Genomic DNA, 25,193 nt, shown 5'->3' with positions numbered 1-25,193 from the left:
CCCAGATCTTGGCTGCGCCACACTCTTTCTCCCTCCTTCTTAGGCTTATTGACCAGACAAAGGTTGTGACCCATGCCATGCTGCCCACTTCTTCCTTTTCCCACGAGCCTCCTGGGTTCCGTTATGTTAGTGGCCCCTGGGAAACCCTACTTACCCTGGTCTGTGTAATTTCACAACCCTGCACTTCCTCGTTTGCTATGAGAGCTGAGCCAACCTCAGACAAGCCTCGCTGACCCTCTTTTGACCTCAGTCAGGCTCAGTCCAAGCCCCATGATAACCCTGTGTATCCCTGGTCAGAGCAGGCAGGGGCAGTGTCCCCCACAGACCAGCCAGGGACCCTACTCCACTTACTCTGGTCCAGGTTAACCCCACGAACAGGAAGTAAATGTGCAGAGAGAGTCTTCCTCCTTCCCACGGCCTGGGCCTCTCTGGAAGTGGGCCCTGTGACACTAGAGCCCGCGCGTTGTCAGATGAGTGGTGACTGCGGACAGCATCCCAGACCCCTGAGACCTCTTAGGATAGTGGCAGTTCTGGCGCCATCCCGAGATCTCATCTCTCCTAACTGCAAGACTGAGTCCCTTAAGCTGATTGGGAGAGGAAAGGGGAGCTGTTTCTTCAGACATCATTCTTCATGAGCAGAACAGAATCCATTTCCTTAAGGATGCTGCCAGAACACCTGTCTTCCCACCCCTAGATTCTACTCCTAAAACAAAGCATCACCTACCCAGTCACGCACTCTTGCTAACCACCTTCCGCAAAGAGAGTCCTTCAGAATATCATTGAGATGGACGGTTAGAGGAGAGAGAGTCTGTATGGAACAGGATCCCTTTGAGTCTGTGGGAGACCTGGCGAAGGGCTGGGTCTGAGCTTACCATCTAGATCCAGGACCGCACCTGTGCTGCTTGGTATTATTGGTAGGAGCACAGACTTTGGAATCAGACTCACTAAGGTTTGAATCCCTGCTCTGCCACTTACTAGCCTCGTGACCTTGAGCAAGTTGTTTAACTCTCTAGACCTCAGTTTGTTCATTTATAAAATAGGGATGATGATAGCATCTATGTACAGACTATTGTATTAAATGAGTTAATGCATGAAAAATGCTTGGCCTGGTACCTGGCCTCATAATAAGCACTCAGTGAATGGTAGCCGTTATTGTCATAATCATTGTCATTATTATCATCCAGTTAACATTCAGACCCAGGAATCTTCTCCTACTAAGTCACCCCCTATTACCCGTGCTAACCCTGTCCCTCAAAGGAAACTCTCTTGGGCAGCTGCATGTTCTCTACTGACCAAGGCCAAAAGTGAGAGAGTGCGAGATGGAGCCTGGGACCACCCGGGGAGTAGTGGCTTCTAAGAGCTGAGGCTGCAAGCAGGGAGGTGCCATCCCTGGGGAAGGCTCCACCAGCCTGGCAGGAGACTCCTTAAGCTAGCCAACTATCTCCCAGTCTGTGCAGGCCCCCAGAGGGCAGCTGAGCAAGGTCATGGCATGTGAATTCCTATCATGGGGCCCCCAGCCCCCACACCGCCAGGCTGTGGTCTTAAAAAGAAACCAGGGCAAGGTCTGCTGAGCTACAGCATCTGCTCCCTGACGCCGTCTGGGGCAGAGGAGCTTCCATGCCTAGCTCCCAGCTGTTGGCCAGAATGATTCCTATCCGATCGTTAGCATGAATTAGACTTAAATTGGGTGGTTTAACTTTCTCTGTTGTTTTCCCCTTTGGTGAATTTCAAAATGAAAATGGGCCCAAAGTTTGACATTTTGAGTGTGTGCAAAGAAGGAAGGGCTATGAGTATAGGCATGGAAGTAGATAGGGTGTGGATCTGTGAGTCTGTAAGAGGAGGGCCCTGGAGCGCAAAGGGGAGCAGTTACCGGGGGAGAAGCATGACAATTTCCCTCGACCTGCCTCTGCCTGAGCTGGGGGAAGCACACACCTTGGGGCCCTGTGCATGAAATGGTCCAGATAGGCCTGGATTGGGATGCAGGAGGGACGGAAGGGTGGGTCCGGTCTGTGCTGTGGGCTCACAGTCTCCTCTCTCCCTTGGCCTGCACCACCGCCAAAGGAAGAGGACGTGGTGATTGAAGACTTTGAGGAAGATTCGGAGGCTGAAGGCAGCGGGGGCGAGGATGACATCAGGGAGCTTCGGGCCAAGAAGCTGGCTCTGGCCAGGAAGATAGCGGAGCAGCAACGTCGCCAAGAGAAGATCCAGGTAGGGCCTGCCTGGGGAGGGTGGTTCCCGTGTGGCTGGTGGTCTGTACAGGGCATGAAGGAGATGGGAGTAGGGATGAGCAGGACCCTCTCACTCAGGAAGTCTTGCAGTGTCCAGACTGGTTCCACCACCTGTTTTCCTCCTCTGCCACTAAATTCTGGTTTGGTGCCTGGAGTCTCCCTCCTCCTGGGCTGCAAGCAGGGCCAGGTTCTTCTCAGAATCTGCTGAAAACTTCTCCCCCATTGATGATCTATGAACACACACCACACATACCCAACCTTTCACACAATTTCAGGGGTTTCAGAGTTCCCCTGAACGTTGTCCAGACACTCTCGGAAAAGCTGTGGATTCTCTGTTGAGAACACCTGTTCTCAGGGAGAGACGGTGTCATGGCCACAGTCTGCTTGTCTGGATTCCCACCGTAATGGCCGAGCCCCTCTGGACAGGGCACTCTAAACCCTAGGGAGAAACTACTCGATCGCCACGTAAGGATTCCTGCACCATCAGCCCTCTCGTGGACCCATACCTTCACTTCCAACAAGCTTTTCTTTATGGCTCTCCCAGGTCTGACTCCTGCGCTGTAGGCTCACTTCTTCTCATCTAGGCCGCGGGGCAGACGAGGAATAGCCAGCCATGCTCCCTGCTTTAAGACTAACTGCATACGTGGGGAAGCGTCAGTTGTCTTTAGGAATGTCTGTTTTCAGCGCTCTCTTCAGCCACCTCTGGCCTTTGGCATGGAGCGTAGTGCATGTGGTCAGGCCGACCTGATCAGGCTGGGCTCCGCCACTTACTAGCCTTGTGACTTTGGGCACATTGTTTAACTTCTCCCAACCTGTTTCCTCATCTGCAGAGTGAAACTGGTGACAGCACCTACCACCTGGAATAGCTGTGAGGCCCACAGGAGCCAGTGCACGTAAAGCACCCAGCACAGTGCATGGCACACCGTGATCTGGTAGCAGCCTGACCGCGCATCAGACAGCGCCCTGCCCTGGGAAGGGGAGTGGATACCGGTTGGGACCCATGGTCCTTTAGACGTATTCACATGAGTCTACCAGTTGGAATTAAGCCTCTGCCAGCACCACTGCCGTTGTGGTGTGGCTGCCTTCTCCACCCTTGCGCAGTCTGTGTGAACCTCTGTCGTGGCCCTCGAAGCTTCGTCTGCAAGCTGTCTTTCTTCCTGTCCGGTAGCTCTTTTCTTCCTCACCATCGGTCTTCCCAAAAGTTCTGTCCATACTACCACCTCCATTTCTTGACTCTCAGCCCAGCAGTTTTAGAGGCGGTTGCATCAGAGGTCACCAAGTACCTTTGTCGGGTCTTCATCACACTTGACTTCCCTGTAGCTTTGGACCCCAAAGCCGCCTCCCTCCAGCCTCACTTCAGCACACGAGGACCTTCGTCTCCTCTCTGTCTGGTGACCACACCACCCTCCTGGGCTTCCTCACCACCATTCGTTACTTGGTCTCCTCCTCCCTTTCTCTTACTTCTTAGTCTCAGCGCATGGAGTTGGCCCTCAGCAAGTATTCTCATTCGGTGAGTTCATAGATGGTAGCAACGAGAGCATCATCTTAAGTTCCTCACTGGCTTTTAACCCCTCGTGCCTGATTTCTTATCAGATCCTACCTGTTCACTCGTTTATCCGCCCCCTTCTCCATCCCCATTGCCACTACAGCCGTTCTAGTCCAGGTACTGACTGGATCGTAGCCAGCAAGCCTGCACTGCACAAGTCCGGGGGGTCCTCTTTCCCTTGTAGTCTGTGAATGCAGCTCCTGGAGTTGTGTGGTACACGGTCCGCATGCCAGGCTCCCTGCCTGCAACGCACCTTATGTGGTTTCATCGTTCTCTTGCCAAAAGAGCCACTCCCCTGCTCAGGAATCATCAGTGCCTTTGCTTGGCTAATAAAGTCGAATTCCTTACTACGGCATCTAGGGCTTTCTCGTCTGTTCCCAGTCTATTTTCCCAATCTCTCCTCCCGTCCCCCATGAGCCCTCACCAGCTATATGACATTGGGCAAATCATTTAACTTCCCCGAGCCTGTTTCCTCATCTGTCAGATGAAAGTGGTAACAGCAACTCCCTCAGAAAGACAGTGCACGCAAAGTGCCTGTCCAGACACTCCAGCCCTCCTGCCTGCACAACACTAACCCTCCTTTCTACCCACTGTCCCCAGACAGCTCTGCCCTTTCCCACTCTCACGTCTTTGTTCCTGCTCTTCACTCAAGCCCGAGTACCCTTTTTCTGCTCCACATTTCCTGTTACCTGTTGAAATTCTATTCTTCCTTCAATCCCCAGATGAAACCCCATCTCCCCAGTGAAGCCTTCCCGGATCCCCCCCAGGAGGAATTCATCTCTCTGCTCAGTGTTCCTGTGGCACTGATTTATACCTCATTTGTGAAACGTATATCACGTCTCAAATTACACTTATTTCTGGACTTGTTCCCCCCGCTGTACTGTGAACTCCTTGGAATCAGGGACGTGTCTTCCGCTCAGTGTAGGAAATGGTGGTGAGCACCTACCAGGCCGGTGGTGAGGGGACACAGGAGCGAAGCAAGGAAGTCCTGTCCCAGAGTGTCCACTGGCGTGGAGAAGTCAGGGATTCGAAGTGTGAGCGAGCCTTGTGACCAAAGGGAAATGCAAGATGCTGTGGGAGCATGCACCAAGGGGACATGGCCCTGTCTCAGGCAGCGTGTTCAGCCCAGCCTCTCCAGTGACAAGCGGTACCTGACGGAGGCCTTGTATGAGACTTGGCTTCCGGTGCCCGCAGCTGCTCCTGCCCCGGAAGCCGGTTCTCCCTGTCAGCTCCCTTGGAGCAGGCTGCTCAGGCCAGGCATCGATGGCCTGCTGCGGGCCGTCCAGGCTGGGGTTGCTGTGGCCCCTTTAAGAACAGGCCCCACGTGCACCGCTGCTGGCGGCCCTGCCTCCTGTCAGCCTTCTTCCTCCAGCCTCACAGCCACAGGAGGATTTCTCAGCAGAGGAGAAATTCCCCCCTTCCCTTCTCCCCACCCCCTGTTTAATGCCCGGGGCCCTTCACTTCCATAATTCTTCATTTTCCAGCCTTGAACGTAAGCCAGACACATCTGTCTGGCCATATGCGTGAACCCTGGAGTCTGTGCCGAGGTGGCTGTAAAACAGGGCCGGTGAAGGCCCTTCTGGGAGAGCACACACATGTGTGTGCCCTCGGGCCATTGGCTCCCTGCCCAGAACCACGGGGCTGCAGTGCTCCAAACCCATGTTAACCTCTTCTTCTTTTTCCTCTTTTTGTTTAATTTAAGGGGGGAAAATCCCAAGGAAAAGGTATAAATTGTCCTGGGAGTGGGGGAGAGGCTCCTAGCTGGAGAGGCCATTATTGTTGGCAGGTACCTGGGTCACACTAATACAATAAGGAAGAGAGGAGCATCGGGTGAATTAAGATTGGAGAGATGGGCTGTAAATTACTCTGCTCCGAACTCCATCAGTCTCCAGGGGTGTTAACCGAGAGGTGTAAGGCAAGTCCCCAGCTCCCAGCGCCTTTTACAGATGCAGCAAAACAGGAACCACACATGTTTGGGGAAGGGGATGTGAAGGTGGGGTTGAAAAAAATCCTCCTGGCCCCCATGCTGGCTGTAAAGTCCAAATGAGATCTGGGGCCGTAGCCACACCCCCACTTCCCCGCTCCCACCGAGACCCCCGGGCCTAAGCTCATCTGTGGGATGGGGGAGGTGAGGCCTGGCCTCCCTCCGCAGCCTGTCCCTCCCTGCTTCCGGCGTTGCACAGAGGCTGGTGAGGGGGGCCGACTGGAGGTCAGAAAAGGGGTGTGGGCAGCTCTCAGGACCTGTGCAGCTGGAGCCTCGGCGCCCGGCAGGCCTCGGACACTGGGGGCCAAGTCCGCCCACCCAGGGCTTCGAGGCCGCACTCTCCGGCTCAGCCCAGGCTTTGCCTGTCGCCCAAGACAGCTCTTCATCTTGTGCTGGTTGAGCCCACCTTGCTGCTTTCCTCCCGAGTTCTTTCCGTTCCCGTTGCCATTCTTGAGAGGCGTCCAGAGACCAGAGCAGGGTACAGGGTTTGCCTGGGACACTGGTCAGGAGTGTTTCTTTCCTAACCAGGCCCTCAGGGCAAAGCAGTCACTGACTGTCCTCCTCCGGGCTTGAGGCGTGGCCTCTTGGCACCTCACCCTGGCCCTGGCCCTGTGAGTCCCCACCTCCTCTCTGCCTCCACGAGGCTTTGCTGTGATTTGTGCTGCTGTCGGGCGGGGTCAGGTTTCCTGAGCAGTTGCAAACATCCCACCTGAAACATAACAGGCTCTTCCTCTGGCCACAGCTATTGTTTCCCTCGGCATTATGGCCACAGTCTTGCTCTGTAGCCAGCAATGACATGTGTTCTGAAAATAGCTTCACTCCCCTATCCCCTTCCCGCCCACCCACCCTCCTGAAGATGCAGTCACTCCTTTGTGGTAGCCCCAGGAGTTTCACGCTAAATATAGCTGCAGCCCATTCACATTGCCACCCAGCTGGGGGGGGGGCCGCTGTGGAACAATGGGGCATGCACAGAGCCCCCCACACCTGTATGGAATCTAGCGGAAGGCAGACACTCAGCCCTGGCTCCTAGCTGTCGGAGACAGGGCGGGAGCCAGCGCACTACCAGGCCAGGGGCACGTTCACGCCAGGGCAGGAAAGCACATCAGCCTGTGGGGCCAGGCGGCCGCCCTCCCCACTCCAGCGCATTCCAGAGCTTGCTCCAGCCATTCTCACCTCCCTGGTTCCAGCAGCATCCACAGGGTCCTGTCCTCCTGCAGAAATGGTCAGGCTTTTGGCTGGAATACCCTTAGGCTGCTGCTTGTAGCAAGCTCAGGGGTGTTATGCTTAGCCCTGCCATTCCCTGTCTATCTAGAAAGGGCAGTAAGAAGTAGCAAGCAAATCATCATAATTATAACCTTGAAAAAGATAGCAAGTATGTGTTAAGCTTTGTGGTATTGACTTTGGATATCCAGAGAAGGGATCCTAAGCAGAAACTTTCCCATGAGCAACCCACCCCAAATGAAGATGCTTACAGAAACCAGTGACTCTGCCTGCTTTCTATAGCAAATGCAGAATCTGCGCCCTTTGGTTTTTGCAGCTCAAGAAGGAATGCCTGGGACTTCCCCGGTGGTCCAGTGGTCCGCGCTTCCACTGCAGGGGGCACGGGTTTGATCCCTGCTCAGGGAACTAGGATCCCGCATGCCGCGCAGTGCGGCCAAAAAAAAAAAAAAAAGCAATGCCTGTCTGCACTGCTGGTGGTTATCTCACCAGCTATTCCTATTAATATTTCATTTCCATTTTTCCATTTTTTGTTTTTTAAAAATACCTCTACATAGTTAAAGAAAAAAGGAAAAAAAAAACCAAAACACCAAGAGTACCACGAGTTTCATAATAGAAATCAGCAGTGCACTGCCTCACCCGTCCCCAGCTCCAGCTCTGCTCCCTAGTGGTTTCCCCAGATATTTACCCCCCACGGATATATAAAAGATGAAAAATGGAGTTGGGCAGAAAGAAAGGAAACTGAAATTTGTTAAGTTACTAATACGTGTATCAGGCATTTAGCTAGATACTTTCACATACAAGATGAGGGTGGAAATTCACTATGTTACCAGACTTCTCATTTCTGCTGAAGACATTGCTCTGGCCAGAGAGGCCCAGGGATAAATGATTCCATCACCCTGTAGAGGGAGGAAAGCAGCTACACTTCCTTTGTAGCCCTACGCAGAAGGAAGACCTAAGAAGGCCTTCTCTTGAACTGGCTCTGCTTTGTGATCTGAGTTCTTCAAGTTCCACAACTCCCGTGTGAGCTAACTGCATTACCTTTATTTGTAATTCTCAGTGTCTCAATTTCCAAAAGGGTCAGGCATCCCCAAATCATTCCCACCATCTAGAAGAAGGAACTTAACCTGTGAAAGAGCCCTTCCTGGGGACCCAAGCCTGTTAGCTTCCTCGTCAGATGTTACTGTGGACTCTTTCCCAGTTCCCCACCACCTTGCTCAAGGATGTCTCCGTCCTTCAGAGAAAGTTGGTTACTTAGCACCTTCCAGAAGCAGAATTAAGTTCTGTTCTTCTTCACACTTTGTGACTTTATGGTCCTTATTGCCACTGGTCTGATTCAACATGTCCTTGCTTTCCTAGGATTCCCAGCTCTCTGTCCAAGGACCACTGTGGCCCAGCCTTAGCTGCAGTGAGAAGGGTTCCTATGGAACTCTCCTTCCGGGTCAGCACACTTGACTCCAGGCCAGGGCCAGTCCGTCTGAATCACAGCATTCCAGTTGCACCCCCCTCACCCCCACCAGAGGCTTCTGCAGCTTTTTGCTCATACAAACAAAAATAAATCTCACTACCGGCCTCTGAACTCCACAGCAGCATGCTTCCCCCTTCTCCCCAAGCATCCCATGGCTGTGAGTGGGGACTTGGCGCTCTCCCCACCGACATCACTTTTTCACTCCCTGCGCATCCTGTGTCCTTCTCTCACCGTGCGACCCAGAGATCAGAATGGGACGTGACGGCCGGCACAGGCGCCGTGCACAGCTGCCAGGAATCTGACGGGTAAAATCTGGAAAAGTTGGGAGGGCAAATGCTAAACACACACAAACACACACACACACACACACACACACACACACACACACACACACACAGCGCCACTCAGAGAGGGCCGGAAACACCGACACCCACAGACGAGGGGCTGCGGATTCCCAATCCTTCCTTGTCTGCCATTCTTTTAAGGGGACTGGGCCAGTCTCCTGACCCAGGTATGACCCCCCCCAGAGTCCCACTGGTACCCCAAGAGAAGGGGGAGCAGCTTCAGTGAATCTCCCGAGACTCCAGGAGGGCATGTGGGGAACAGGAAGCAGTTGTGCAGTGACTCACTGGGCAGAGCCAGGTTAAGGGAAGTTGTCTGCGGGTGTCCCTGGGACCGGATGGTGGCAGCACAGCTCTGACCACCCTCATCAGCTTGATCCCGCCCACCCCTGGGGAACCAACAAGGCTGCCACCTCCCAAAGAGGCTGTGGCCTCCGTTCACCTTTCTGGCCCTGAGCCAGAGCTCAGAGAACTCAGACGGCTAGCGCTTCCCTGGACCTTGCACCTAGATCTTTCTTCCATCCTGTCATCAAAACACCCAGGCGGGCTCAGCCCCCCGCCTCCCTCGGCCATCTGGCCTAAAGGCCCTCCTGCCCATGGCCAGCATTTCAGGAAGGGTGGTCTGAGGTCTTAGGAGCTCATTGTTCCCACAGGGTAAAAGGGGCAGCCAGTGCCGCTTCCTTAGAGTCAGCCTTAGGGCCAGAGGATCATTTATGGAGGCAGGAAAACTAAGATGTGAAAGGGGTCTGAGCGGAACGGTGGCAGAGGTGCTGTGCTCAGGCCCAGCCGGCGTCAGGGTTCGTCCTGCCCCTTCTCACTGAGAAAGACAGAGGTTTAGGGGCCTGTAATGCCAAGAGAAGTGTTCCAGGCGGTGGAAAGGCTGGATAGAGAACGCCGAGCCCTGGGAAAATAAGCAGCAGGAGGGCTGATGCGCCCTCTGTGCGGAGAGAGACGGGAGAGCTCACTAAGCCTGAGTGGGGACCGTGTCCTGTTCTCACAAAATGCCCGCGCCGTCACACGTGTTATATGTCGATTATATCTCAATAAAAAATAGGGGTTTTTTTAATGCCCAAGCTGAGTTCGGTAGAATGTGTGTCACCCTCTAGTTGGCAGCCCCATGGGGAAGGCCAGTGACCCACATCCCCTGGGAAGGTGGCCTGCAGCGGAGGTGCTTTCCCTTCATGAGGTGAGAGCAGTACGAAGACTTCAGCGGGCGAGCCCTTCAGCTGTGTTTCTCATGCCTGCCAGCGTCCTGTGCCTTCCACTAGCTGTGGTGGCAGTGGCAGCAGTGACTTACTCATAGGGAGAGGTCCCCAGCAGGTCACAGAGGAGCCACCCCCAGCATTCAGAGGCATGCCCTTTCAGTTTTACTGTCATTGCCAGTGAAACCTGATCACCTTTCTCACTGACTGTTAGTGGCCAGGGCCCAGCCTGTGGGCCCCACCTCAGTTGGCACGCACATCTCCTCCCCTGCTCTGTGCTTGTGTCTCTGTCCCTGCAAGTTGATGTGTGGCAGGAGGCCATGGGAGGGCAGGACAGGGCTGGGACCTGCTCGCCAGGCCCCTCCCGGGTTTGTTTCAGTGCCCTCTGGCTCTGCACACAGGGAGCACACTGTCTGGGCAGATGCCCGCAAATCAGTTTGCTTCTTGGCCATGGTCCCCAGAAGAGGAAGCAGCACAATAGTGACCATGTTCTATAGTGACAGGTGTACCCAGAGCCAGTCTCAAAGGGCTGCTGCCACACAAGGCCCTGGAAGACTTGAGAAGATTGGGCTTTTACCGATGAGCATGGAACTTCCCTGAAAGATGTGAACATCTGTAAGACTAACAGGCGCTAGGCAGTGTGCCTTCCGAGGTGTGGTGCCCAGACCACTGGTGCTACATGAGGTGTTTTTTCAATGATGCATAGCAGACATTCTGACTCTTTATTGCAGAAATGCAGCTTGCGCTGGTAAACATATTCCTAGGCTCTCAGACTCCTGATACCACAGATATTATTTGCTGAGCCACAAAAACGAGTTGACGTAAAGTCAATTTAAAGAAAAACATCAAGTAAACAAGAGTATAGGTTGTACAGAATCGTGGCAGAGGAGTGCAGGTAGAACACAGAAGACTACTGTTTAGGGATCACCGTGCTGGTGGGGGAAGATGGTGACGATTCTCATCAGTCTGGATGGTGCTCTTTGCACATCTGTGAGTTGGGTCCTAAACCATCCCACCGTGTGGGCTCCTGCCGACGTGGGAGACTTCGGCGTTAATTATTAGTTGTCAGCATCACTCTTTTTGTATAGACTTTGAGTTTATTCTTTTTCTTTCCTTTTTTTAAGTACACAGTGAAGTAAATTGAAATAAATTCTGTTTGGGATATACATATACGTAAAAGTGTCTGGGTTGAGAAGTACCCTCTGTATATGCTGCCTAGATAACGAATGTGAAACCACTTTCATATCCAAGGAACCTAACTCTCTCTTGCTGATGATTTTTAGCCCAAGGTCTTACTTTCAGAGACCCGTTATTTTTAATAACCATCAAGGTCCCTTCTCAGTCCTATGCGGGGGTTTTAGTCACGCCTGTTTCCCCAAGCCATTTGGTCTACACTGATTTTTGTTGCAGTGCTTTGCCCAGCCCTCGGGCCTGTCCCGACAGGGACTGGCTATTTCTCTGGAGGGGGAAGGGGCAGGATGCTGACACACCGTGGAGTCAGGGCCCTGACTCGCCCACCCCTTGCCTACTCACTCACTGGCTCACTCACCGTTCTGTGTCCCTGTAGGCTGTCCTGGAGGACCAGAGTCATATGAGGCAGATGGAGCTCGAGATCAGACCCTTGTTCCTCGTACCAGACACCAACGGCTTCATTGACCACCTGGCCAGTCTGGCACAGCTGCTGGAGAGCAGGAAGTACATCCTGGTGGTGCCCCTCATCGGTGAGTCAGGCCAGAGCAGCCCTGCATGTGCGCAGTAACCCCCTCTACACACATGCCCCACAGCCTGGGGGCCAGGCAGGCAGAACCCTGCTGTGTGTGTAAGACAGGATTTGCAGGGAAGTAGGGAATGTGTGGGGCAAGGAAAATTGTTTAATAATCAAAGCAGTTCAAATTATTATGGCTGATCCATGGCTTAAACTGCTTGAGCAAATGGACTCCTGTGTCCCAGCAACCAGAGGCTGCATGAGCCCAGCCCTTGTTTTTATCCTTATAAAGCTTGCAGTAAAACAGCAAAGCTGGTTCCCGTTATTGGTAAACACTCAGCCCTGGCAGATAGCGGCAGTGCTGCTGGGTGGTCTGGCAGGGAGGCTGGGAGGGTTTTGAAGTGCTTAGATGCCTTTGGTCTGATTGTCTTGTAGCTTTTCATGATCGTTCTGTTGGTTCGAGGTAACATTCTTCTGGCCAATGTCACCCTAAGGCCAGGCTGATGGAAACCCTCCAGAGCAAGCCCTTGGCTCTCGCGTGTGGATTCCTGCCACTTGGGCTCTTACCACCGTCTGGTCATTGGTGCTGGTACAGGGTCAGCATCTCAGGACCCAGCTAGCTTGCTTCCACCCTCAGGCCAAAGGAGCCCAGCTGGGCTATCTCCAGAGGGCTGTCTGAGGCACCTCTGGTTCTGGGAGCCCTGTGGTAGGTCAGCTTCAGGATGGGCTTTGTGCTCTGGGCTCCGGGCTGCTGTCTGATATAACTGATACAGCTAATATCACTGATAGCTATCCTGTGGAGGGAAAGGGTCTGGGAGATGGTTGGCAAGCCCAGGCTTTTTAATGTCCCCTTCTCACCAGCCACTTGGAGCAAGTTTAGGAGCCCTGTCCTCTGGAAAATCTGCCAGACTGGCAGTCTGCCTGCCAAGCCACCTCTGACATTCATGCCAAGATGTTCCGCTGGGCCTTCCCTCCCAGTCCTTAGTGCCAGATGAGAGTGGAAACAAAGGGCAGGAAACATCCGCCCCTGCAGAGGCTATAGAACCCTGGGGGGTTGTGGGAAACACGTTAGCACCACCTGAGAATGTTGGCACTGAAGCAGCCCTCGTCCCGCCTCCACCCTCCCTGTCTTCCTTCCCCCTCCCCATGTGGCCTGGCCAGAGCCTCTTCAGCCCAGGCCCTTAGACCCAAGGGAAGGTTTTCTGTTCTTCAAAAGTAGAGCAGCTTGTCTGCCCAAGGTAGAGCCAGACTATCGAGTTGTTGCAGCTTCCCCTCTACCCTCACCAGGTCCCGGGGTGGGGCAACTTTCAGGATAGCACGTCCCTGTGCTCTCCTACCCAGGAGATTTTCAGGGATAAGAAAGTGAATTGGTCACTTTTTGCTAGACGGTCAGGAAATGGTGTAACTGAGAGGTTGCTGACGTCTCAGGAGCCCCCTGAGTCTTGGTAGGAGCCTCAGACACCATCCCAGGCTGGCAGAGCCGTCGGTCACCAGCACCGATTGTGCCCCTACTGTGTGCTCAGTCTTCTTGTTCCCGAGGGAGCCAGTGAAAGGCAGAGCTGCAGCCCTTGGCCTTGAAGAGCTTATGGTCCAGTGGGGGAAGCCAGATTCAGTGGGGAGGGAGCAAATATATGAGAAAACTCAGAGGAGAAGGTAGATAGAGAATAAATAAACGGTCAACCCCCAGGGGCCCTGGGAAGTGCCAACTCTGTCACGGCATCCAGGCCAGCCTTTCTGAAGCGTCCTCAGCTGGGCAGGGCTTTGGCTCTGGGGGGCTGTAGAGGGGGCTCCTGTTCAACGAGGCGCCGCACGGGTGTCCTGCCCTGTGCGCCCTGTGCGCCCTGTGCGCAGAGCACGAAGGGTTAAGCCGGCGGCCTTCTCTGCTTGTTTCTTGTGCTCTTTAACCTGCTCCGTGCTCCTTAGGTCTGACCCCAGCTTCGAGAAGCCCCGCCTGGTGCAGAAGCACAAACAAGCTTCCCCTTTGAAGCCTGTTTAGTTTGGAAGCAGGAAAGCAGATTTTGGGATAGAATACCAGTTTTTCATGTTTGATGTTCTGTTTGCTGTACCATACACCCATCCACCACTACTCCGCAACCTCAGCCATACATTGTGTGGACACTGCAGCCTTAGGTTGCTGAAGGCATGGCATGTGTGTGTGTGTGTGTGTGTGTGTGTGTGTGTGTGTGTGTGACACTGCAGCCTCAGGTTGCTGAAGGCATGGTGTGTGTGTGTGTGTGTGTGTCTGTGTGTGTGTATTCCCACATGGGCCCTTTCCAGAAAGTGTCTCTGAATACCCAGACGGTGAGTGCCAGGCTCACCGTGGAACAGCATGCTCACGCCGACTCCCCGAGCCATGAATCACTGCACTGAGGAGAGGCCTCAGACCCCAAACTCTCCCGGAGCCCCCAAGGAGTGCATATTTCCCACTTGACCTCAGGCTTTTGGCTGGAATTTTGGAAAGAATCTTCACCAGAAAATGAAGCTGTGTCCCAGACACATAGGCAGACAGACACACACACACACACACGTGCACTATCAGAGGAGGTAGATGTGCCAGGGGTTTAGGGGAATAGCAGGGTCCTTGCGAGTGAGGCTGTGATCCCCACTTGCCACCTCGTGACCTCCCTGCGCTCTGGCAGGGGTGGGCATGGAACTGGGCCCCTCTTGGACTGCCGTGGTGGGGGCCCAGGCGGATGAGGGAGAGTGCCTCTTTCCTCTAGCCGCTACATACCCTCGCCTCTCCTGAGGGACCCTCTCGATTTGATTCTATAACTGAGGAATGCGATAGAGGGGCCAGGTTTCTTCCCCTGAATACAGCAGCTCCAGAAACTCCCTGTAAGTTCCTCCCAGGAGGAGGGTGGGGCCCAGGGGAAGAGGCAGAAAGAAGATAGAACACTGTGGAAAGTCTGGGGCATTTCTTGCCCCCCAGGATCCCCTAGTTTCACTGGAAGACTCCTGTGGGGCAGGATGGCTTCTGTGGTCTGGGGAGGGGCTGGCTGGGAAAGCGAGGCCTCGGGCGAAGACAGACGTGATTGCTGATTGCTGAGGCTGATTCCTTGCGGGACTGTGTCTCATCAGTGATCAATGAGCTGGACGGCCTGGCCAAGGGGCAGGAGACAGACCACCGGGCTGGGGGCTATGCCCGTGTGGTGCAGGAAAAGGCCCGGAAGTCCATTGAGTTCCTCGAGCAGCGATTCGAGAGTCGGGACTCTTGCCTACGGGCCCTGACCAGCCGTGGCAATGAACTCGAATCCATCGCCTTCCGCAGTGAGGACATCACTGGCCAGCTGGTGAGACCCAGGGCAGAAAGGGAGCACCTATAGCCAGCCTTCAGAACAGGGTCTCCGGGAGGGAGGGGCTAGAGGAAGGCCAATTGGCCGGAGCAGCCGAGGGGACGGCCACCATCGAGGCCCAGGAGGGGGAGTTCCTTGTCCCCTAGATCACTCTTGGCACAGTTGGACCTGGCCAAGCAGGGCCAGGGCATGTCTGGGAGGGACACTGGGAAGTGACCTTCCCCAGGACCCCAGAGGCAGAGCATACCTGTGCCTCCTCTGCATGGCGCCCCCTCCTGCCCGCTGGCACTTATCCTGTCTTTCTCCAGGGCAACAATGATGACCTGATCCTCTCCTGCTGCCTCCACTACTGCCAAGACAAAGCTAAGGACTTCATGCCCACCAGCAAAGGTACAGCTTTGCCTCTGCCTCGGGACCATCCCTTCCCCTCCCTACCTTGTCCTACCCTCCTCAGCCCTAGGGAAGGGTCCCTCCACTGACTCTGGCCTGGGAAGTTTAAGGAATCAGGGTTCAGGCCTGATACAAGCCTGAGGCCAGCCCAGTTTCCTCCCCTCCTGGAAGTCAGACCTCCCTGTCACAACTCCCCCACCCTCAGGTGGACCCTCGGCCAACTAGGGATGGGCCTAGCCCAGGAAGCTGGGCTCTAGACTGTGAACTTTCCCACTGTGCATGCGTCCATTTCTTTTCTTGGGTCCTCGGTGAGTTCTCTGACAGCAAGAATGTCTTTATGATTCAGTGTAGCTTATTCTGGCCATGGTCTCCTGAGCCCAGCCCTCTGCCGCTCTGAGGACAGTCCCTGGTGGTCCCTGGGGCCCACCTCCCTGTTCTTGGCCATGCTCATCCTCTCAATTCATCCGTGAATGTTTACCCTGTAGGGGGGGCGGGGGTGGTGGTGGAAGTGCTTCCCCACCTAGTAGCGGGCCTTTCCTTCCTGTCTCTCTGGTTGTGTGACATAGCCCTTTGGAGGCAGGTGAGAGCTTGTGGACTGAGCCCTCAGCCCAGTTTTCAAAACCCTTTTGGTGAGCAGAATCCCATCTGGGAACCAGAGGTTCTCTTCCAGATGCTTGAGCACCTCACCCTCAACCCAGAGCCATCTCGCCTCTGAGACAGCCCCTCAGCCCCTCAGAGTCAGCGAGGCTCAGGTGTTTTCTGCTCCCGGCTCCCAGGACTCCGACATTTCTTTTTTTGGAAGGAATTCCTAGGATTTCCTATCCCGGTGTCATCAGCAGAGCTGATAATTCTCACCATTTAGTCTGTGTCTGCGTGTATGTAGCCTCTTGTCATTTTCTCTTAGTTGTCACCCATCTCTTGTCTCTGCTTGCTTTCCTAGCCTTGGCTTCTAGGCTGGCCTGGGGATTGTCTTCTCTCCAGCCCTCCTCCCACCCACTTCAGTGCAGCCCCTCACTGCTGCCCAAGTCTCTGTACCTGAGGCTGGTAATGAGCCCACAGCTGCTGTTCTTCAGAGGGGTCCTGCCACGTGGCTTGCATGTACCGTCCCTTAGGGCCAGATTCGGAGCATTCAAGTGGTAAAAAGGAGCCCTGGCTGAGCCCAAGAGAGGAGGTTGGGCTCTGCTCCCAGGCAGCTTCCTAGAGGGGCACCTTCTGAGGGAGAGGTAGGCAGGAGTGCAGAAGGCCTTGTTGGGAAGTACGGTTCAGATACTGCTGTGGCCCCACCCAGCCTCAGAGCTGTTTCTTTCTTAGCAGAGACACATTTTGGCTTTGGCCCTAGTCTCTCCCCCCCCCGCCCCCCCCGCCCCGCTTCACCCCAAACAGCCTACAGGAACCCATTGCCATCCTGGGGACCGCCCCTATCAGAATTACATCAGCAACGGCTGGTGTAATCAAACCCCATTTGTCAGTGTGAATTCTTAGCAGATTAACTTGTCAGATTCACAGAGAAACCATCACCAAATGTTTATGTGTAAACGATGTTGAATTTTAAAATCATGTGGATTATGGCGGATGGGGCCTGACAAGATGACAGTCTCTGGTTTCTAACAAAGTGAAGTTACCAGTGTCAAAACAGAGGATGTTTATTGTTAAAAATGTCTCAAAGTATCCACAGAAACCCCTGCAGACCCCTGCCAGCAATGCCGGGCCTTGGTTGGCTGACCTAAGGCCTGGGACTCGCCTGGTCTGAGTCCCAGGGCAGGACCAGTGGGGCTGTGGACAGACTTGGGCAGCCCGCTGGGAGCCCCACATGGCACTGCACGTCACCCCGCCCCACCCCACCGCACACACCCCGAGGGGCCAGGCCCAAGCAGCCGAGCGGTCTCAGAGCATCTCCTCTCCCCATGGCTGCCTTCCTCTCCCTCTCTGTCCGCCACAGCTGCTCACCTCCCACCACACCCTCCTTCCGCCTCTCCCCTTCTCTCACCGCCATCAACCCCACGAGCCTCTCCCTCCCTCTTCCCCCCAGACTCCTCCCAAGGCTGACAGCCAGTTCTCAGCCTCCCTGCCTGGAGCTGGCAAGCCTGAAACTGCTCAGGTCCGGCATGGATGTTTGCAGTCCCCCAGCCCCGCCAGCCCTCGCAGTCAGCAAGCCCCGCAGGACATTTCCTGTGCCTCACTGTCTGCCGGACCTCCGTCAGCAAACACCCAGCCTGGGCCTGAGGAGTGGACCTGCCACCCAAGGGGCCTTAGCAGGGGTGGGGATGTCACTTGTGTGAGTGCTTGGCCCCAGTTTAAATTCTCCCCGATACATTATTAAAGGGTTAGGGAATTAGGGGGAAAGAAGTGGGGGAAGATATCCTGCTTAAAAAGTCATCTAAAAAGAACGAAGGTTATCCGTTTGTGCTGATATAGAAAGATCTTTAAAATCTTTTAAAATTTGAATGAAGTAGGTACGGTGAGTATGATTGTAATGTTATAGAAAAAAAGCTTATATAACAAGTATATATACTTGTAAATGTGCATAAAGAAATCTGGAAACATACACAGCTCTACCCTGGGAAACAAGACAGAGAGACATGAGGGAGAGAACAGGGAGAATGATGCGACTTTACCTTTCCTTTTTCTGTACCTAGAGGTTTTTACCGTACACACGGATCACGTTTATTTAATAGAGGGAATCTTTTGGCTCTAACCTCAGGGCCACCTTGGCTGGGCTCTGCCGGGACCCTCGCCCTCCTCTCCTCAGAGCTCCCTGAGCTAACCCCTCTCCTCACTTCCCAGGAGCCCTGGATACGTTTTGTATTCCATCTTGAGTTTTCTACCTCTGAATACCTAAAGCGTGGATCTGCCGGCCTTGGGGGGGATGGGGGGGTGGGTGGAGAAGATGTGCAGAGGAGAGGAATATTTTGAGTCCAGGACTAGTCGTGCCATCAGAAGGAATAGGAGGGCCGATTCTGCTCCCTCAGCTCAGGGTCCTGAGGAGAGGGGTTTGCGGAGGTCGGGCAGCTCTCAGGGCACGAGGCAACACAGCCCTACGCTGGAGGCGGGGGTCCAGAGCAGAAGGCCAGCCCTGGCCCATCGTGGCCCTCCCTAAGCCAGTAGGGGAGGGGCGCCCTCGGCTGATAGTCCGCACGAGGGAAAGGACCTGTGGAAGGGCCAAGATATGGCTGGCCTTGAGCCCCCAGGACTGCTTTCCCTCCGGAAGAGGAGAGGCAGCCAGTGCCTCTGCCTCCTGCCCTCAGTGAAGTCCCTCCGCTCTCTCGTGCCAACAGAGGAGCCGATCCGGCTACTGCGGGAGGTGGTGCTGTTGACGGATGACCGGAACCTGCGTGTGAAGGCGCTGACCAGGAATGTGCCTGTGCGGGACATCCCGGCCTTCCTCACGTGGGCCCAGGTGGGCTGAGGGGGCCAGAGCGGGGCCCACCCCCACGGAACCATTCCCGAGAGGCCACCAGGCGCCCAGAGTAGCACAGGAGATGCCCGCGTGCCTGAGCCACCAGTCCACCCAGACAGTAACCCACCCTCCTCCCCCCACGCCGTGGCCGCGCTGTGGGGGCAGCTGCTCCGCACAGAGCCCCTCCCAAGGGCCGGGCGGAAGCCGCTGGGACCCTCCTGGGCTGCCGGGATTTAGCAGGGAGGTGGCCGGCTGCAGTGACAGCAGGTGGGCGAGCCAGACTGACCGCCCGTGCTCAGCCTTTCTCCCTCCCCGTGGCCGGTTCAAGGGCTGGGGAAAGGCCTCTTAGCCCAGGGACTCAGCCACCTTCTCAGCTGGAGATGGGGCAGGGGGTTAGAGTTTCCATCAGATGCAGGTGAGATCACGGGTCCCTTTCATCTTCAGAGCCCCTGTCCTGAAAGCGTCCAGGAGGCTTTGGTCACGCCATGAAGAGAGCGCTCAGGGCGTCTCTCTCCCCCTGAGGCCTGGATTCCCCCATGGACCCCACCTGGGTTCTGAACAGCAGCCCTAGGCTCCCCCCCCCCCGCCCCGCCACACACACACACCCCCATCCCGCTGCTCTTCCCGCCCTTACCAATCTGGGTCCACTGTACTTGGCCACTTGTTTTCCCCTCTGTTGGTCATGGGCCTGTAGGGAAGGGACATCTGCTCTCAGGCCCATGCTTCCTGGGTGGCCTTTGCCTGCTCCGTCTCCCTCCATTGGCCTTCCTTTTGCTCTAGTTCCCACTTCACAAAATTTCCTCAGACTCTTCTCAGCTCCCCCTCCCTCTCCCCCTCCTGAATCATCCCCCTCACCCTCCTTCTCTTTCTAGTTGATCCCTCTCACCTTCCTGGTCCCTCAGTTCCTTGCCATGGAGGCTCTCACTCTGAATCCTTCTCCTGCGGTACCTGTGGCAGGAACCTAAGAAAGCGTTCCTGCCGCTGACCACCTTTCCCAGGCCCCCGTGCTCTGGGATACTTCCAGGCTTCTCCAGCCCAGCCTGAGGGAGGGTAGGGTGGGCCAGTGCCTGGGAGCAGCATTGCCTAGCCTGGAGTTTGCACCCTGTTTCTAGCTTTGCCCTAGAAGAACTTGACCCAGGGGCCCTTTGGCCTTGGAGTTTTTTGTTGCCTCTTTAGCTGACACCTGTGTTCAAAGCTTCACTCAGGAGGCTTCCTACTGGGAAAGCGTTCTCCCAACCCAGGGACAGGGATGGAGGGGGACTTAGGGAAAGACAGGGTTTGGAGGCGGAGCCAGGAGTAAGTTTTGATGGGACCAGTAGGGGAATCCCCCAGAGCACCCCCATCTGACTATACAGCCTGCCCAGAGGATGGGAGCAAGGCAGTGCCCTCCCGGAGGCCCGAGATTATGCCAGAAGGAGGGGGAACTGTACAGGAGAGCCACGGCCGACGATTTGGGGCTGTGAGTCCCCCAGGGCCTCAGAAGACTGGGCTTTTTGGGGTCTAGGGTCCCTGGCCTCTCCTTTGAGATCCTTTCCCCTGGATGAAGGCTGGCGACTGGGTGGGTGGGAGACACCATCTCTCCTTTCTGTCCCCTTTGCAGCACTGGATTTGTTTCCTTAATAAATTTTTAGTTATGAAACATACCTGAGCTCTTGCTGATCTGTCTCTGGGACCGGGGAGGGAAGGTCCAAGCCACCGCACCTATACGAGGGTGCTGCTTCTGGCCCCTGCACCCACCCCGGTGCAGCCCACCCAGCTCCTTGTGCAGGGCGAAGAGATCCGCTGGGTCCAGGGTCCTTGGTTACTGCTTTATTGCTGTTTGGTTCGAGTATAGAAAATGGAAGCGGCTCTGGAAGAGCCTGTGTACAAGGTAGGAAATATACAAACGAGGAGGAGGGAGCTAAAGAGACCACGTTCCAGCCCAGCCTAGCCTGGGCTCGGGGTTGGGGGGGCCGCCCAGGGCGCATGCAATAAATATGGTCCGGGGCCCCAGGGAAGGGAGGGGGGGACCACCGCGGGAGTGGGAGACCGGGTAGGCCAGGGCTGTCTCAGCCCTCTGACTCCAGAGGGAGGGAAAGGTTAGCCCTGGGGCTAGTGCCACTTGTGCAAAATGAGGAACTTCACATTATCAGTCCCGGGGCGGGCGGGGGAGGGGGAGGGGGGCCCTCCGGCCGGCTCAGTCCCCTCCCCGCTCCCCAACTCTGCCCGACGCTCCGACCCCAGCGGGGAGATTCACAGTGAGAATGGGTGTGGTCGCAAGGGCCGGAGGTAGGGCTGGGAGCGCCCCAACAGTGACACCCCTTCCCCCAAGAGCAGCACGGAGCCGGGGGAGGGGGCCAACGAACCACAGGAAGAGGCGGAGAAGGGCCGGGGGTCTCCTTTGGTCAAAGCTGATATCAAAAATATAAATCTCCCTTCCCCCATCCCACCCCCGTCCCGGGGTTTTCTCCCCACCCCCACCCCCGGGGCTAAGGCACAAAGCAGTGAGGCCAGGTGGGGCCGCCGCCCCTGCGGCGACGCTGCCGCAGCTACTACAGTCGTCGGGCGCGGTGTGCCTGCCTGCTGGTGGTCACCGCCGCCGCTGCCTAGGGGCGCGGGCCGGGGCCACGCGGCGGCAAGACCGCTCTAGGTGGGGGAGAAACGGTCGATGGTCCGGCCGTCGGGGCCGGCGGCCAGGTGCGCTCCCTGGCTCAGCACCTCGGCCGCCTTGTCGGGGCTGAGGCCCAGCTCCGCAGTGAACTTGGCCAACGGGTAGAGGCTCTCGAGCGCCACCTTGGGGTCGTGCAGGAAGTGCGTGGTCTGGGCCAGCAGCTCGGCCGCAGCCGCCTTGTCCTGCTGCTTCAGGCTCAGCTGTTCAGCCGTGAGGCGCGCCACAGCAAAGACGCCCTCGGGGAAGTCGAGCTTGCCCTTGCCATCGGGGCCGGGGACGCCGGGGAGCCCCCCCAGCCCCGCCAGCGCCCCGGCCGCGCCGGCCGCGCCACCCACGGCGTGCATCTTCATGTGGCTGATGAGGTTGCGTTGCTGGGCGAACTTGCCGCCGCACACCTGGCACTCGTAGGGCTTCTCGCCCGAGTGGATGCGCATGTGCTCGGTGAGGCGGTACTGGCGCGTGAAGCGCATGCCGCACGCGTCGCACGCGAAGGGCTTGAGGCCCAGGTGGCTGCGCATGTGGCGCGTCATGGTCCCGCGCTGCGTGAACTTCTTCCCGCAGATGGTGCACGGATAGGGCCGGGTCAGCCAGTGCGTCTTCTCGTGCTGCCGCAGCGTGGCCGGGTCCTTGTAGCTCTTGTCGCACGACGCGCAGCGGTACGGCCGCAGCAGCTCGCCCAGGCCCCCCGGAGCCCCAGCGACCTTGTCCCCACCGCCTCCAAAAGGGGGCCCGAGGCCGGCGGCCCCTGCAGCCACCTCAGCCGCCTCGGCCCTGCCGTACAGCGCCTCCTCCTCCTCCACGTGCGCCTCCACGTGCGCGTTCAGCTGCTCCGAGCTGGGGAAGCCCTTTCCGCACGGGATGCACACGTACAGGTTGTCACCGAAGCTCTCGGGCTCGCCATAGGCCAGGTGCGGGCACGGGTAGCCCTCGAGGTGGCCGCCGGGTGGGCTGGGGTCCTCGCTGCTGCCCGTCTCCTCGCTGCTGCTCTTGTAGTCGTCGCCGTCGCCGCCCGCCCCAGGCCCGTCCAAGCTGCCCGGGTAGCGCGGCGGCGGCGCCAGGCCGAGCGGAGGACCCCCGGGCGAGGCGGCCGGGTCCCCGCCTCGCTCCTCGCATCGTTCGCTGGGGGAGCCGCGCTCGCGGCCCAGCTCGTCGCCGTAGCTGCCCAGGCCTGGCTCGTGCTTCATCCAGCGGTAGAGGAGGCTGGGCCCGTCGGGGCGGCCGGGGGGCTCGGGTCCCGGGCTGCCGCCGCCGCCGCCGCGGAACGGGTCCGGAGGCGGTCCGGCCTCCTCCAGCTTCTGGAAGGGCAGCGGAGGCAGGGGCGGCAGGGCGAGCGGTGGCTCCTTGTAGGCTGCGGGGCCGGCGCTGGGAGGGCTGTCTGGGCGCGGGGGCAGCTCGCGCTCGCCCGGCGGCCGCTCGGGAGGCGCGGAGCCCGGCGGGCTTTTCTTGGACAGGTCCAGGCCGCAGAGCGGGGAGCAGCGGCGCTCCGGGGCGCAGAGCGCGGCGGCCGGGCCGGGGCCCGAGGCGTACAGCTCGGCGCAGTGCGTGTTCACCGCGGCCTCGGGGCCCGACGGCGCCTCGGCGGTGGGCGGCGGCGGAGGCCCGGCCGGGGACGAGTAGCAGGCCTGGATGACGGGCGTGGCAGCCCGCAGGCCCCGGCCCGGCCTTCCGTAGGGTGCGTAGCCGCCGCCGCCACCGCCGCCGCCCCGCAGGTGGCAGTACTTGCCGTGGCGTTTGAGGCGCTTCTTGCACAGCGCCACGAGGTCGGGGATCTGCAGGTAGCTGGCGGCGGCCAGCACGGCGCCCAGGCTCGGCTCGGCTCCCGGGGCCACGGCGGCCGCCGCCGCCGCCTCCGCGCCATCGGCCAGGCGGCCGGTGTAGATGAAGTCCAGCACCAGGCGGAACACGGCCGGGCTCACCATGTCATGGTCCAGGTTGAGCAGGTTGTCATGCACCACCAGGGACTTGAGGTAGGCGCTGCTGGCCGCCAGCACGTTCTTGTGTGCGCGGAAGAGGGCGTTCTGCACCACGATGATCACGTCGCACAAGAAGCCCTTGGTGCGCTGGTTGTTGAGCTGCAGCAGCAGCTGCCTCGAGTGGCCGGGCGCCTCCATCGTGTCCAGCATCGTCTGCCCAGCACAATCTCCTGCGGGGACACACACCAGCCGGGTCAGAGCCGCACCGAGCCCTCGCTGCCTGCACCCAGTCCGGCGCTTCTCCCCTCCACTTCCCCTTCCCCTCAGCTGGGCAGGGGCATTGAGCACCGCGGCCTGGGCACTGGCGGAGGATCCGCGGCCTCCAAGAGTGGGAGCCTGGGCCGGCCGGCCTGGACCAAAAGAAGGAGCCGAGACTGGCTGGCGGAGAGGAGGCCAGGCTGGCCTGCACCCCCAGGCCCGATACCGCCGGGCTCACCGCCTGGGTTCTGGGGGCTTCCGAGGAGAAAACTGTTCGGGCGAAGCGACCCTTTCGGAAACAGTTACCCGATTTGAGGAAAATGTCCGCTGCAGGAAAAGTCATTCAGGGCTGAGAAGTTTGCCCAAGTGGGATACAAGGGAGCCGAGGAAAAAAGCGCCTCCCGCCTCGAGAGAAGTTGCCCCAGTTGGGGGAAGAGGTCCGGAGGAGGGGAGCGCGGTGCCCGCCGTGGCGCCGCCCTGGCCGGGGTCTGTCAGGCCCTCAGTTGAGGCCCGGGCGGCGGCCCGTGGCGCGGGAAGCGGAGGCAGCGGCTGCCGTGGCGGGCAGAGCACGAAGGCCGGCCCGGCGCGGGGAGGGCGTTATATCGGGGCAGGAGGCTGAGGCAGGAAGCAGGTGGGGGGGAGGGGGGAGCCACGCAGCTCCCAAGGGAGGGAGGGGGCAGCGCCCCGGGCGGGCACCGCGCACAGCCGGCTTCGGCCCTGACCCCGGCCTGCGCCCCACCCGCCTCCCGGCCCCGGCCTCGGCCTCCGCTCTGCATTCGCGGGCCCGGCGCCTCCCTCCCCAGCTCCCCTCGGCCCCTTCTCCACGGGACCTCTGCCGCCCCAAACTTGGGGAAAAGTTTCCCAACTTCAGACAGGCCGGGAGGAGCGCACCAGCCGCAGTCCCTCGGCTCCCAGCTTTTCCTCTCGGCCCCCAATTTCGGCAGCCAGGCGGCCGCCGGGCCTGAACCGAGCCCTGAGCTCCCCGGCCGGCCGCTCGCCCGCCCGACCCTATTCCCCGCCTGGCCCCCAGGGCCTCGCGGCCCGTTACCTGCGGCCGCCGCCCGGCCGGGCTTCCCTCCCCGTGGCGGTGGCAGCTCCTAGTCGGCGCCCCACCCGCCCCGCTGCCAGGCGCCGCGCTGTGCCAGGGAGGGCAGCGCCCCTGCCAGCCCCGCCCGCCAGCTCCCCTTCCCTTCCCCTCGCTTCTCTAGCCCATGTGCGGGCAGAGCCGGCCCCGGGCCGCTGACCCTGCCGTGAACCCGGCGCAGAGCAGCGGCCCGGCAGTCCTGAGTCCTCTAGGGGCGACACCCGGAGCCCTGAACGCCAGCCGCGTTGGGGCGCCCGCGCCAGAGGATGCGCCCGAGGCGGCCAGCGCGCGAGGACCGGGCTGTTTGGGTCCCCTGTCCCTCCCGGTCCCCACCCCTAGAACCTACCTGGGGGGCATGTCGGAAGCCCCGGGCCCGGCTGCCGGCGGATCCAGGGGGGACGTGGCTGCGCTGCCCTCCGCCCGCCGGGCCCCCGGTCGGTCTGTCCTGCTGGTCCGTCCTCCCCGCGTCCTGGTCGCGTCTCAGCCCCGCCGCGCTTTCCGCACACTCTTATCTGG

At 58.2% G+C, this 25,193-nt stretch overlaps 2 protein-coding genes across 4 annotated transcripts in view; one reads left to right on the top strand and one right to left on the bottom strand.

The window, feature by feature from the left end:
- The window catches only part of SMG6 (SMG6 nonsense mediated mRNA decay factor), a 236,654-nt gene extending 216,239 nt beyond the window's left edge, over positions 1-20,415 (top strand). For all 3 annotated transcript variants that reach the window (XM_082370523.1, XM_082370524.1, XM_082370525.1), the window contains 5 exons: positions 2,062-2,208; positions 11,555-11,708; positions 14,771-14,982; positions 15,294-15,375; positions 18,651-20,415. In XM_082370523.1, the coding sequence (XP_082226649.1) occupies positions 2,062-2,208; positions 11,555-11,708; positions 14,771-14,982; positions 15,294-15,375; positions 18,651-18,781 (726 nt within the window). In that variant the 3' untranslated portion in view covers positions 18,782-20,415. The remainder of the gene's footprint in view (positions 1-2,061; positions 2,209-11,554; positions 11,709-14,770; positions 14,983-15,293; positions 15,376-18,650) is intronic.
- Positions 20,416-20,566: 151 nt separating this feature from the next.
- HIC1 (HIC ZBTB transcriptional repressor 1) lies at positions 20,567-25,180 on the bottom strand. Its single transcript, XM_082370607.1, has 2 exons — positions 25,024-25,180; positions 20,567-23,565 (listed from the first exon to the last, which is right to left on the bottom strand). The coding sequence occupies exon 2, from the start codon at positions 23,543-23,545 to the stop codon at positions 21,398-21,400; it is 2,148 nt and encodes a 715-aa protein (XP_082226733.1). The 5' UTR covers positions 23,546-23,565; positions 25,024-25,180; the 3' UTR covers positions 20,567-21,397.
- Positions 25,181-25,193: the final 13 nt, after the last annotated feature.

This window comes from Balaenoptera borealis (genome assembly GCF_965194805.1).
Source record: "Balaenoptera borealis genome assembly, chromosome: 20".
Taxonomy (NCBI): Eukaryota; Metazoa; Chordata; class Mammalia; order Artiodactyla; family Balaenopteridae; genus Balaenoptera; species Balaenoptera borealis.
Note: the sequence above shows the minus strand (reverse complement) of the source record. Positions and strands in the feature narration are given on the sequence as shown.